Here is a 14,203-nt window from a genome sequence, read left to right as displayed (position 1 = left end):
TTCACTCCCCCGCCATGTTCTCCTAGCAGCGGATCCGATTGCGCCACCATCTCAGCCGACAAAGCCCGGCAAGACACTCCCAGCGACCCGACCCGCTCGTCCCCGCCGCCCGGGCTCGACCCCTCTCCTTGCTACAGCTCTGGGTACCCACACCCACCATGGTCACCACCACGGCGCCGCCGCCCTTCCTGGCTCGGATCTCGGCAGGCACCGAAGACCCCCGGCGGCTGCCCTCCGCTCTCCTCCAGCGCCTCAGGCGAGGGGACAGCAACTGTGAGAACCAGCCAGCTGCTGCCTGGCGGGCCCGGGGGGCAGCGCCCGGCCCGCGCTGAAGAGAGTCCGGCGGAGGAAGGGGAAGATCCGGCCCAGCCCCGCGGGACTCCTGCCCAGCCGCTATCAACAGTACCAACAGCACCGCGCCGGCCTGGGAGAAGGACCCCCCTGGGAACGCACGGCCCGGCCGAACTTCGGCCTCACTCCGCCCCGACGGTCTCAGCCGCCGCCGGCCTGGTAGCGGCCCCGCCGGAGGAGCCCCCCGCGCCCGCCCCGTCCAGACCCACGCCCAGCAAACCCCTCAGGAAGGAGGTAAAGACGGGGCTCCGCTACTTATCGTTTATTCCCTTCTCCCCCCCCCGCCCCTTCTCCCGCACTCCGGGAGGCCGCCATCCTCCCCGCCGAGGGGGCGGCCCCCTCCTGTCGCCCCCGGTGTGCCCGGAGGTGGGGGGGGGGGGGGGGGGAGGCACTTTCCGTTACGGCCCGTTCGGACCGGGCGGGGGGGTTGGGGGGGGGGGGGGGAGAGGAGAGCGAAACGCTGGGCGGCGATTGGCTGCTGGGCTCCACCAATCGGCGCCCGCCGCTGGCCCCAGCAACAGCCGGATTTAGCTTGCTGGCCGCCCGCCAGCCGGCCCCCCCTCCCCCCCCCCCCCCGCGCTCGCGGGGCGGGACGTGCTCGGGGCGCAGCGCCCCATGGCGGCGGCTGGGGAGGCGGCGGGCCCTTCTCCCCCCCTGCGCCGGCTGAGGGGGCTCCGTACGCGGTAACGGAGTGAATGTAGGGGAGGAGGGCGGCGGGCGGCCCGTTACCCGCCCGGCCGTTACTACCCCCCATTCCCCGGGGTGAGGGGGGCGGGCGAACCCTTGGAGCGGTACCGTCCCTATGGCGCTGCTGGAGGCACCTCTTGAGGAGAGGGGTCGTGTGTTGACGTGAATTCTTTGTCTGTGCAGTTCTTAAAGAACAAGATGGGAAAGACTGAGAAGGCTGCCGTCCCTTACAGCCAGCCTGTTCACAGTTTACATCTGTGTGAACAACCAAAGATAAACAGACAGAAGAGTAAATGTAACATGCCGCTGACAAAGATCACCTCGGCAAAAAAGATAGAGAACTTTTGGCAAGATTCTGTATCGCCGGAAATAATTCAGAAGCAGGAGAAAAAGCCACTTAAAAACACAGAGAACTTCAGAAACGCCAAGCCCAAGAAACCTATCACCCTAACTGAAGTGAACCAAAAAGAAAATTACGCTGGGGCAAAATTTAGTGACCCACCATCTCCTAGTGTCCTTCCAAAGCCTCCCAGCCACTGGGTGGGTGGCACAGCTGAACCGTCTGACCAAAACAGGGAGTTGATGGCAGTCCATTTGAAAACTCTCCTAAAAGTTCAAGCATAGTTTCCAAGATCTCTTGAGTAATTGGCAAAGACAACTCCATCCAGGAAACTCAAAACATGCCTTGTTGCAACAAAAATTGCAAAAGACTGTCAAGTCTTATAATCACATTAAAAAATCCTTGTATTATATTTTTTATGGTTGTGTAAATAGTGTACATCATGTATTATGTGTATATTCTTGTTCATACTTTGAGAGGTACATTTTAGTTTTGTTATGAAAGGATGTATTTTGCACTGCCTGAATGGTAGATGTCTTGTATATAAAATATGGACAATTTTAAGTGTGTGCTTGACACATGAAGACTTGACTTGATTTGCACAAGGTAATGAAAATTCTGAGAGGAGAGTACAGCTTTCTGATTTTAAGGATCCAGATCAAATGTGAATGTTCTACTCATGCACTACTGACAATAGTTTTACATTCTGTGTCCCAGTCGAGTATAAACATGGAATTTTCATACAAATGTGAAGTTTTGCTCTCTGCTCTGGAAACAATATCTGGAATTCCTGTTCATCTGTTTGTTTTTAAAATCAACTGGAATCCGAGTAAAATTCCAACCCATCAATTTGAGCACTGCTAATTTCTTTAAAGGAAAAAAAAAAAGAAAAAAAAAAAAGAGCAGAGCTTTCTGCCAAGAATCCAATTGGTCACTAAAAAATTAAATAAAACAATTAGGCCTCCCCTTAAGCATGTCTCTGTTTTTTCTTTTGTGTGTGTATGTGTCTGTTAATTCAAGTACGTGAACTTAAATTATTTGGTTGCCTTGCTAGTGCATCATTAGGAATGTTTTGTCCTTCTCAGCCTTTAACTGTCCAAATAGTTAAGAGTTTTGATAGCTCATTAAGAATTCCTTGTGTTTTTAAAAAAAGTTTCCTTTTGATAATGTCATATTAGGTTTCTTATCCTTTTGTTTCTTGAAATTTCATATTTCAAGAAAGTTGGGCCATTACACATTCAAATTCATGCTTCAGTGCTCCTTAACTATTTTCATAGTAAGTGATTATTGAACGAGTTGATACCAAAAAGTAGCAATGACAGAAAAGTACGGATGGGGCAAGTTAAACTTCATGTTTTTCGCCAGGTTTGTCTCCTGCTGATGTTTGCTGGAAATTACATGCCTCTGATCCAAAGTCCTTAAGGAATTGGACTGTAGATTAGTGTGACAGGCATGTTAAGGAGATAACGTGGATTTGCAGGTATTTGACTAATCTAGTACTTAAAGCAGGAAATATGTGAAATTTGCATAAGATAGAAAAGCACCTCTAAGTTTTCAGATCCACTGAAAAAGTATTCTCTGGGCACAAGCGTACTGGGAAGGATGTGTAGGAAGGAAACGCCAGCAGCAGGGTCCCAGCTGAGGTGTTTTCGGAGATTGAGGGTGATGCCACCTGCTCTCCAGCTTCAGAAATACATTATTGCCTTTGTTCCCTCCCTGTGGATTTTCCATATTCATTAACGTAGCCCTGAAATGGGATGGCTCAAAAATTAAGGGAGAATTTGAGAATTTCTTTGCATTGTTTATACAAATTAATTCTATAGTGACAGATTTTTTCATTACAATGCTTTTAGGCTATTTAACTATACATTCTAAACTAAGAGTTCATACAAAATTTTTAGTCCACTCTGAAGTCTTCCAGGCTCGCCGTCTTGCAAAATAGTCCTGTATTACTTGATTAATGGTGGTACATGCCCAACGTAAAATGTATGGCTTCAACAGCCCTGTTTGCTGCCTAATGAAAATACTCTAATTTAGCACGTCCAAGCTAGGTCTTCTAAAAATGAACATAAATCATCCTTTTTTTCATTTTTGATAGTGTTAGGGCAAAGAAAAATCCTAGTGGAATCTCGCTGGGGATGACTCAAGTAGACTGTGAGCCCCAGTTTATTATATTTGGTATGTGCTGTATTCATCTGCTGTTGTGCCTTTTTTTTTTTTCCTTTTTCCTAAATATCATGAAGCACAAAGGGAAAACGCCTTTAGCAGTTCCCTGTAGCATTAGGCAATGGTTCATTTTTTCAGCTGAACTTGAGATTGTCTTGAATCTGATAAGTAGCTAGACGAGAGCTAGTTTCCGTCAGCCATGGAGGCGGCATTACTCAAAAGGAGTAATTTTTTTTCCCCCTGATTATTATCTGTTGCTATCAGCCTCTTTCCTTCTCTGCCCCTCGGAGCTGACATCAAGTTACGTAGTTTGAGTAACTCTGATCCCCCACAAAATTCACCGGCGTAACATACCTCTTTGTTTTATCCCGATTTGCCGGCATATCCTTGGGGATTGCAAAATTCATTAAATGCAAGTGCCGATGGTTCTCGGCCAATTCTTCTAAAGCTGTTGGATGAGACTTTTGAAGTCTTGAAAATTTAAAATGTTCTATACCTTGTTGGACCATAAAGGTTATCAGGGTAAGATAACAATGTATCCTGTGGTCTTTCCAAACAGCGCAAAAAAAAAAAAAAAGGCTTCTTGTGCGTCAGTGTCGCTGGTCTTGCTGTGATCTGGCAGAAGTGTTGGAGCGCTTCCATGTTTCTATCTTAAGATCTTTGGGTCGAGTCCCTTCCTGGCCAACAGACCGGGTTATAAAACTAGGCCTACATGCAGTACACACTTCAACAAGATCGCCTGAAAAATCAGGACGTTGTTATCTCTTAGCACCGTATTCTGCACTTAATGCACTTAATTTGCCACTTCCCCAGGTTTGTTTTTTTTCCTTTTATCTTTCTACAGTATTTTCTTACAGGGATTTGCACTTTCAAGGTTCCCTGCGCTTTGACGGATTTCTCATCCCAGTTCCCTGAAGGCGAGGCATTGTATTACATGAACATACTATTGTTTGAGTTTAGAGCCAGTAAATGAAAAAAAAAACAACAAACACATTACTCCTATGTTTGGTGGACTTCTTTGCAATAATACAGTCTTTCGAAGTGAACAGCCTTTAAGGGAGAAAATGAACAAACTTGGTGGATATGTTGTGATCAGATGCTCATCTGTCTGCTGTACAGGAATTAAGTAAATCGTTTATTAGGTCTTCTGAGTTCAGTCAGAGTAAGGAAACTTGAACGTACTGCAGTTTGGTTAGATAATGAAAATCTGCTTACAAGTCTTCTTTAGTGCAATGCTCTGCAGAACTGCGGGGGTATCAACTGTGAGTTAGCTACCAGCTTACTTTTAAACCGTTACATGTCCTGTGCTGATAGTCCTGAAAAACTAGCTTTCATGGAGCACAGAAGTATCTGTTGTTGGGTTTTCACGCGCAGCTAAGCCTCAGCCCATTAGACAGCTTTATTAGCAACGGCTGGCTTGGTGCTCTGCGAAAGCCAAAATGCTCCTGTCTCCTAATGCAACAGGAGTTAGAAATCCTGTGTGCATTTGGACTCCTGTTAAACCAGTATCTCTTCAGAGATGCTGTTAAATTCTTAAGTAGCCCCTGTATGTAGCTGTGACTTTTACCACAAATTGGATTTTTATTTCAGCTGATTAATATTTTATCCAAGCAGTGTCATTTTAAGCAGTTCTTGTAATTATTTCTAGAGGCTTTTTTTCAAGCTTTTGCATTACAAAGCATTTGATAGCTGACGTACTTCAGGATTTTTTTCTGCTTTACCCAGTTTAGAGATCAAATATTAACCCTATAGATTATATGAAGCCTGAAGATTATAGATTGGTTTTCATTGTGGTGTTGGAAATAAGTTCACCTTTATTTCTGCATAGAAAGTCTTGACGCTTCCATCATGCAATTAAACACATTCCTTATTTTGTTCTACAACCCTTGTACTCTTCAAATTTTGGTTTCACAATGCATTCTTTAGTTATTTTTTTCCTTAATACATGCCCACCTGCCTGAACTGTTTAAGGGGAATTACCTTCTGTTGTAATTTCTAAGGTTTTATGTTACGAATAGGCTTGTCCTTACCCTAAAGAGGCAAGGGGGTAAGCAAGTAAGAGACAAAGGTTGTAAAATATTAACATTTACTGTGAAAAATTGATGCTACCTTCTTGAACAGGAACCACAGTGTTAAATATTTTTGATAGCAGGAAATGTTGAGTTGTTGATGCAATAGAAAAGGTTAATGAAGGGAGCATCCATCAATTAAGGAGAAGTAAGTAAGTTATCCGGTAAAATGACTTACCTACTGAAGTTAAGCAGCAGAATGTTATCAGCAACGCAGAGGCTGTGAACTTTCTGTTTTGCATTGAGAGTGTGTAAGAATGTTATCAGACCTATGACAGGAAGGTCAAGAATTCAGCTGAATTTGAGAAAAAAATCCTTGGTAATTAATTTGCACGGAGAACTTGTCCTAGCAGAGGTAGGACACTTCTTCCCCTGTGTTGAAGTCAGCATTCCTCTCTAACTCTTTTCCCAGGAGGTGACAAAATCTCATTGATTCAACTCCCAAAAAATAGGCCTTTTAGATTTTACAAAGCCCCAACTCTGTCAAAAGCGCTGATATTTTTGTTGAAGGTTAGTCTAGTGACACTCCTACAAGTGACACACGTTCAGGGCTGTGTGTGGCAGACACGTTCATTTAGTCTGAGTGGTTCATAAACCCTTGTCTTTGGTTTGAGAGTGACACTGGTTACGTGCACTTACGCTGTGTGTTGCCACTGGTGGGCGAATTGGTGTGATTTCTGTAACTTATACCAGAAAGAGGAAGTGTTATTGGGATCAAGGACTCTTGTATTTATAGGACTCTCCTAAGTATTTTGGTGTAGGTCGGTATATGGCTGTAGGTATTTCAAGAGTGGTGTAATCGTCATTGCGTTTTGACATCCCTACGGTCATGAAGCATAAAGTTTTGAGGAGATGGTATTTCTATGAAATACATCATTTGCTCCTTTAATGAAGCCGTGTGCTTTCATCAGGTAGGTTTATGAACTTTAATTTGCAAATATCCTTGTAAGTGGTGACAGCAATGGCCATCAAAATACAATTTACTTTGGTTTTTGTTCCCTGAAACAAGACCTAGAGCTACTTTCAATGAAGGGCTTAGTATAGAGAGTCAGGCCTTTCTCTTATTTTCTCTCTCATCACCTGAATCTTGATTCTTTATTGCCTGGTGACATAGAGAAAGAATAAGGTGCACCTTTACTTAAAATAATACCTAGCTTGAGATCTGTGATTTTCTTGTATGTGTATATATATATAGCATGAAGCTTTTGTAAGTTGCATTCGTAGCATCAGAATATCCAGAAACTGCATGTTGTCATATTTAGAATATCAATAGGTCACTGTAGGAATTAATGCAGCAGTAAAATTGATACACCTTGTCCAAATTTTAGACATTCTTTGTATGCAAGCACCAAAGAAAGTGCTGATACATTTTTGTACTAGGAGTGATATGGAAAAAATATTGATGTGACGGGTAGAAAAAAACCCTGGAAAACAAGGTCAACTAAGAGATAAAAGAGAAGCAGCATAGATGTCTCCATTGAATTATGTGAGAAGGAAAGATACTGCAAGAAAAAATTACCTCTCAAAGTATCTGATGTTACTGCAAATTTAGGGGATTTTAATGACTAGATGAAATGCAATTTGCTACCAATTATTGACTGGGACCATCTGGGGAAAGACAATATGAGCTGGCAGGTCTTGTGACTGCGTTTTTCTCTCTGATCAGTACCTATTATTCACGAGTAGAAGCTGCACCTTGGCACAGCATTCTTCATGGCTACCACTGCTGTAGGTATCACAAAATGCTGTGCAAGTGCTTGCTGCTCTCAGGTTTCCACGGGTTTTTAGAAGCGGTCAGATAAAGTATGTATGCGCATGATAGCAGGCTTCACGTTTTTTTACGGCTGGAAAAACAGGCGTACAGAAGGGAACTAGCTTGCTTAAGATCACTCAGCAGGCTGTTCACTAACCCTGGAAGAGAACCAAGAGTTTCTGGAGCTCCAGCCAGGTTTTTCCTTTGCTAGTACGCGCGGTTGCTGCGTGGTCTGCAAGTCTTCCTCATCCCGCTGCCTACTATGTCAAAATGCAATTAATATAATGTTCTGCTTTGAAATGTTTGGCATTTGTAGTCATTGATATGGCTGGTGAGATAAATCAGGCTGCGTTTAGGTGTTGCATACAGTTTTGTTACATGATCACTTTAGTAATTTGCACAGGAAAGATGACTATTCTACTTTTCTCCACCCCCTGTTTTTGACCCTTTGATACAATATATAATCTATACATACACCACTGTCACTTTCACCTCATCCTCTCTATCCTGTCCCCGCAGCCAGCAGTGCGAAGGCTGATGATAAGTCAAAAGTTTCTGCTGGCTGCTGCTCTCCACCGCTCTGCAAACCAGCTGCAGCCAGCAGCTGGATGAGAGGGCCACAGGCGTGCATGTTATCCTCATAGTTTCTCAAGATTACATTTGCTTTATCTTTAGGCCTGCACTGGATCCTGGAAGACAGAAAGAGGGCCAGTCTTTCCCAAGAGAGAGGATCTTCCTACAGCCGGACAGAAGGTGGAGTTTATGAGCGACCCAGTCTCTCTCTACCACCAGCCAGTCCTTCCTAAGACCTCAAGCCTTCCCATCACCTTCCCCGACTATCTGTTTTCTTTACTTTTCACTGCAGCTGTGAGTTTCTCTTTTCTTGTATTTCCCCCTAAACACATTTCCTCATTCTCAGTTTCCCTCACTTCCCTGCAAATGTTCATACACGTGATTCTTTTTGCCTGAAAAATCAGTTTGAGTATGCCGCATTTACCTGCTGTGTTCAGGTTATATTTCCTCCAAGAGAGAATGTATTTTTTTTTCAAAGGACAGCTAGATTTTTACAAGATGAAATAATTCTCTTGAGATTTCTCCTGTCAACATGGTATGAATTGACCTGACAAGCATGTAGCACAGCCTCAATAACCATAGCGTGCCCCACTTGATATCCTGGAGGACTAGAAATGACTCTGATGAGCTGGTCCACACAGATACCACAGAATTCATCTGCCAAACACAATTCAAAAAACCCAAACAATTAGCGTTTAAGGATTGTTTCCTCAGAGATCAGGAAGTCTGAGAGGTCTGACCTGGGCTGGTTGCTGGCAGGGGGAGATGCCAGGAAGACAAAAATGCAGTCTGCAGCTCTGAGACTCGTGAACTGAGGCTTTTTATCTAATTTGCCAGGCCAGGTCTGCTGTTTGAGAGCCTGTCACAAGTACAGCCTGCTTGCTTCATGTGTCCAAAACTCCTCAGCATTCTGCTTGTAGGACTGTGCCTCTCTGCATGTTCAGGGATAGTTCAGGGGTTACTATACATTTCCAATCTGGTTGTGTCCTAGGAGATTTAAGGTAAGAGTTTATACCACTCCTTTGAGAGGGTCTTGTGGTTTATATTCCTTTTTTTAATTAATTACCAGGTACCAGATTGGTTCAGTACCTACAAGGCCTGCTTTCCCTCAGGTACCATGGCAGAGTTTGTAAGTGCCTTCCCCAAAGCACTGAGTCATATTTTAGGATGAAAAGAAAAAAGTAGTATACAGGCCACATACGCACCAAGCATACTGTTCATGCTCTTCAGCATCTGCAGATCCCAAAGCCTGCAAGGTCTGTTCACATCTGCAGGGTGATGCTCTGTACCATTTGTATCATTTTCCTTTCTTCAGTTCTCAGTTTCCTTCACCAATTTAGTGATATGGGACTTCCCTTTTCTGGGAAAGGTTCCCTAAATTTACATATGGCAGTTTAGTTAATTACCCATCCACCTTCCCATGAAGTAGATCACAGATAAGATTCTGTTTGCTTTAATATGTATCTACATCTTCTGTCATATGTTGGCAAAATAATCTTTTAGTCCCCAAGATGGCTATCATAACTGACTTCCAAGGGGAAAGGTTTAGACCCTTTCAAGAGAGACCCCAATATAAACACAGGGCAGGGGAGATGGATGCATCTAAAAGCCAGACATGGGTGAGAGAAAAGTGTCAGCCCATTTACTCTCCATACCCCAGGCCCTAAAATTGCTGCTTCCAGTGCCCCCATCCCTTTGCTATATTCGTCCTGACCTGTGTCACCTATTTCTTTGGCCTTCCCCCACAGTCCCCATCCATAGTCCTCATTCATGCCAAATTATAGACCTTCTTCCCTCACTGAAGGAAATTGTTCTCTCATAATGTCTTATTATTATACTGCTCTTCTACCATATGTCCATCTACATGCATTTGTTTAATTTCAAAATTATTTCCAATGTCCTTTGAACTCGTGTGCTGAAACTACACTTTCTCTGCATAAATGAAAACAAATATCCCAAAGGCTTTAACACAGAACCTGCAGAGTTTTCTCCTATTTTGGCCAAGGGTAGAATTTCAAATTTTTAATAAATCGAAATCAACAGCAGCCGTATGACTTCTTGCGACACGTAAGTTAACTTCCATAAAGAGACAATGGCAACACAGGTGCCATTACTTTATCCACACAGGTAACTGTGATCAACTAACTATGCCTGTGCAGAATTAAACTCCTATTTTCAAGACTTTTCATTTTCACTGTTAATTTTTCAATAATGAATTTCTATTTCTTTTATTTTTCATTTATTTTTCTGACTACCGTGCTGTTTGGGATAACTCTCGAAGCTCTGGAGAGCCATAGCTGGGTACACAAGAATGAACAGGTAATGTATGCATTGAAATTTCTGCCTTTAGGAAGCGTTGGGGTGAAGAGAGGGATCACGCAAGAACCCCCAGTTCTGGTGACCCCCCCATCTGGATCACGTAGTCACCATCCTCTGTAATCTTGTGAAATGTGCCAGATATGATGGCAATGTCAGCATATTTCAGAGCATTCCGAGATGGCAGCCTTCCAACAAAAAGGGGGTTTCCCTTCACTGCCCCAGAAGTAGCACACAGTGAGAGGGCAACCTCTACGCCTAAATATCCCTGAGAGGAAACAGAAGCTTCCGTACAGGCAAAACAGCCTGTTTTTATTCCTTCCCCCTGTGGCAACCCTGAAGACTTAACCTGTATTACTGTTATGACTGATTACCTGCACTCTTCCAAACTGTTGCATTTTTATATAATTTTTAACACAAACGTGCCCTACTTTTCAAATACTGCAGGGACACAACGTGAAGATGTGGGGGTGAGGGTAAGAGTAAACTTGATCCGGCCTTGCAGTCCTGATCCAAATGTCAGCTTAGTCACAATTTTCTTAGGAAGAGCTTTGCTTACTTTTAGCATTTCTGAGATGGTTTTGTGGGCTGAGCCCTAAGGACGGTGCTTTCCCTCTGGGCAGACTTAAGATACCGAGGAGGTGAAGGAGCAGAAAGAAGATACATGATGACCAAAGGAAGAAGCTCTTCGCCCACTTAGAAACCTTTCTCCATATTGTCTTCCTCAGTTACAGCCAGACCCCCCCCCGCCCCGACCTCACCTTGTAAGGACCTCTAGCAAGTCTCCACCCTTCCTTAATATCCTACTCCCAAGTCCCTTGCCAGAAATACAAGGAACATGTTCTACACACCCACTAGTAACCAGGAACACATTCAGTCACTTTCTGGTTCACTTCCAGAGAACGCTGACACCACGTAGGCAAAGAAATGATGAGGAAAGCAAAGAATTAAGAGAGAAAAAGTTAAAAGTTAAAAAACTTGCATTACTACTAATATAAAAGATGAAATATGTCATGTGCATGTGTGATACGGAAGAATGCTGGTACATTTGCTTTAACAGATGGATTTACTGTGGCAGGTGTCTTCAAAGCGTATGCATATAGCTTTAAGTGTGCATATGCATATAGCTTAAAGTAAAGGCCCAAGTGAGTAGTAGGGAAAGTCCAGTGCCAAGGCCTCGTAGGGAACAGGCTGAGTTCCCTCTAGTGGCTCGCTTCGGCATTTCGCAGGGGTGGCCCCAAAAGGACCCGTTTTGGGAGCAGCAGCCCATCACTTCTCTTTACACTACAGCCTTGCCCAGAACCCAGGCTTGGATTAGGTTAGCTGGAGGGTACAATCACGGAGTAATTCCTGGTGAGGGCCTAATTGCGAGTTAATTTTAAGCGAGTTATATAAACAGATTAAATCAATCCTTCCCCGTATTTAATTTTCATTCGTTCACATGCAGACGCACCCCCCGCCCCCCTTAAAAATTCCCTATCATCTGCTTTACTCTGCTGCTTCATTGAGCCAATGTCCGCTGCTAATACCCGCTGCTGCTAATACCCGCGTTAGGCACAGGCTTTGTGAGACCCTGGTGAGTCTGAATTATCTACGGGATGTCATCAGGCACTCCTGGGGAAAGGCTCTGCAGATGGAAAACCCAGCCAGCAGTGTCTCACAATCTGTATTTGTGGCTCAGTGTAATACATTTATTTTAAGTGAACATCAGGCATTAATTCATTAGGTTAAAATATTGTTGAATTATTGTTGAACTGTAGCATTAGAACACTGACAAGTTAGTAAACAAGAAAGAAGAAAACCAAAAAAGTTAATGTTTTGGTTTTCTTCAGCTCACTTTTTACCAAAAAGGCAGCTGGAAGATTAAGACAAAATGGATTAGGCAAGAAGTCTCCATTTCCAAAAGAAAACATCCGGTGAACTTTGGGCAGACAGTGTATTTTGTAAAACACAAACTTATGACATATTAATTACTGTGTCCCTGGGGTTTTAAAAATATAGAAGAACATATTTCCTACTGTGAACTTATGAACCTTGGAGGAAATTGCAATAACTAGGAGTAAAATTGTACGTTGTTGCTCTCTATCCTGTGTTTTTTATCATAGGATACGCAGTGTAGAATATGCCATAAATCAAGGGCCTAAAAGTCAGACACCTATGTCTAATCTCAGCCTCAACGTAACAGTCAGTAAACAGAAAGGGGCATGTTCATTTCTGGCAACTATTTTTACAGGTTTGGAGGAGATTACAAATAATTCTGTTTCTCAGAATTTCACTAGTTTATCTGGGCTGGTGCCTGTCATTGTCAGTACTAACCTAGTCACAGCCTAAAGGAGATAGGCATCAGGTCATTTAGAGAAATCTCCTCTACACTCTTAGAGAGTGGTATAAAATCTGATGCTTTTCCAGCTCTCCTTCAAACTCTTATTTTTTTAAATATTTGCAATAAAGTTGGTTAATTAGGGTATTCATAAATATAAATAAATTGCAATACTTTTCAGTCCTGCTGGATTTTAGCTTTGGTGATATTTTGCAGCAGTACGTTCCATAGACTAGATGCCCATTAAGTGACAAATTCGTTTTAAAAAAGATTAGCTGCTACATGAATGTACAGGCAACCTATACGGCATACAGGAAACCACGACTCAATTGGCACAAATATTGAAGAAAAAAGAACAAGCCCTTTCAAAGTCCCTTTTTTATTAAAAGCATCCTCGTTGTTGAAATCCTAATTGTTATTTTTAACATACCATCTCAGTCTATATGAAGTTAGAACTAATCAAATTGTTTTCTTGGACTGTGCCTGTACTGTATAACCGACACCATCTTGATCAACACATTTCAGTTAAAAGCCATACTTTATCACACCTGAAAATCCTCCTTCACACAGAATAAAACAAAAATATTCCAGTTTATCAAAATGTCCTGAATACTTCTAACTGAAGAAGAGTCCAGTATTCCTTATTTTCCCCCAAATAATTATCCAGTTGGTCAAAAACAAGGTGAGATTAAGTAGAAAATTTGTTATTGGGACAAATTCTTTCCCGATGTAGAGAGGTTTGACTTCTAATGTAACATACTTTCAAAATACAGTTGGAATATAACGAAGACATCATTCATCAATATGTAAAAGTGATGTGTTCATGCAAGGTTTCATTACAGCAAAATATGACTTTATATGCATAAATACACTTTTTAGTTGATTTTGACTTTTTAAATGGAGTTTCTGTACGAGATGCCAGATGGATACTGTGTCTGGTTTACCTGTGCCTCACCTTTCACTGTGCTTAACACAAGCATTTCAACAACACCCTGTTAAACTAGCCTGGCTGTTCACCTAACCTGGACAAGCTAATTGAAGTTCAGAGCATGGATCATGTTTCACACTTAGTCAACCTGACCTTTTGCCGAGTTAAATATTTTTTTGGAATTGGCAAAGCTTTTGACAGGTTTTGCAAGACTTGACAGTTTAGCCTCAGCTCTGTTCTGGATGCACTTGTGACACCGCTTCAATGTCATAGGCACTTAAACATCACCTGGATCCAGAAAAATGGGAATTGAGGACCTCCTTGTACTCTGCTTCCTCACATGAACAGTCGTTCTGATTTAATGGAGTTCTTGTTGCATCACTGTGTCAGGCCAAATTTTCTCTCGCCAGTGGAAAGACTTAAGTGTAAGCCCAAATTTAGAGTTCTGAGAAGAGGCCATCCCCTTCAACTGAAACACCAAATATTAGTGAGATTCTTCATTGTATTAATTTCAAGACAGCAAATGGGTTATCATAAGGTTATTACATCTCAATTTTACAACCTGTTATGTTCTATACTCCTGAGAAACATAACCATTTGAAATAGGTGTCAGTCATCTTCAAATGCCAGTCAACAGCCAGTTTCATGACAGAAACTCTGAGAGCTGGAGCTTAAGAGTGAATCTGGATATCTTAATGTT

General features: G+C 42.7%; 1 protein-coding gene across 1 annotated transcript; it reads left to right on the top strand.

The window, feature by feature from the left end:
- The first annotated feature begins 3 nt into the window (after nt 1-3).
- On the top strand, nt 4-2,349 carry PNRC1 (proline rich nuclear receptor coactivator 1). Its single transcript, XM_054197435.1, is given in 4 exon segments — nt 4-285; nt 288-422; nt 425-585; nt 1,222-2,349. Coding segments are annotated over 4 exon segments (864 nt in total). The 5' UTR covers nt 4-158; the 3' UTR covers nt 1,663-2,349.
- The last annotated feature ends 11,854 nt before the right edge of the window (nt 2,350-14,203 follow it).

The sequence above is a fragment of the Rissa tridactyla genome, chromosome 3, assembly GCF_028500815.1.
Source record: "Rissa tridactyla isolate bRisTri1 chromosome 3, bRisTri1.patW.cur.20221130, whole genome shotgun sequence".
In the NCBI taxonomy this organism is placed as follows: Eukaryota; Metazoa; Chordata; class Aves; order Charadriiformes; family Laridae; genus Rissa; species Rissa tridactyla.
This window is presented reverse-complemented; position numbering and strand designations above follow the sequence as displayed.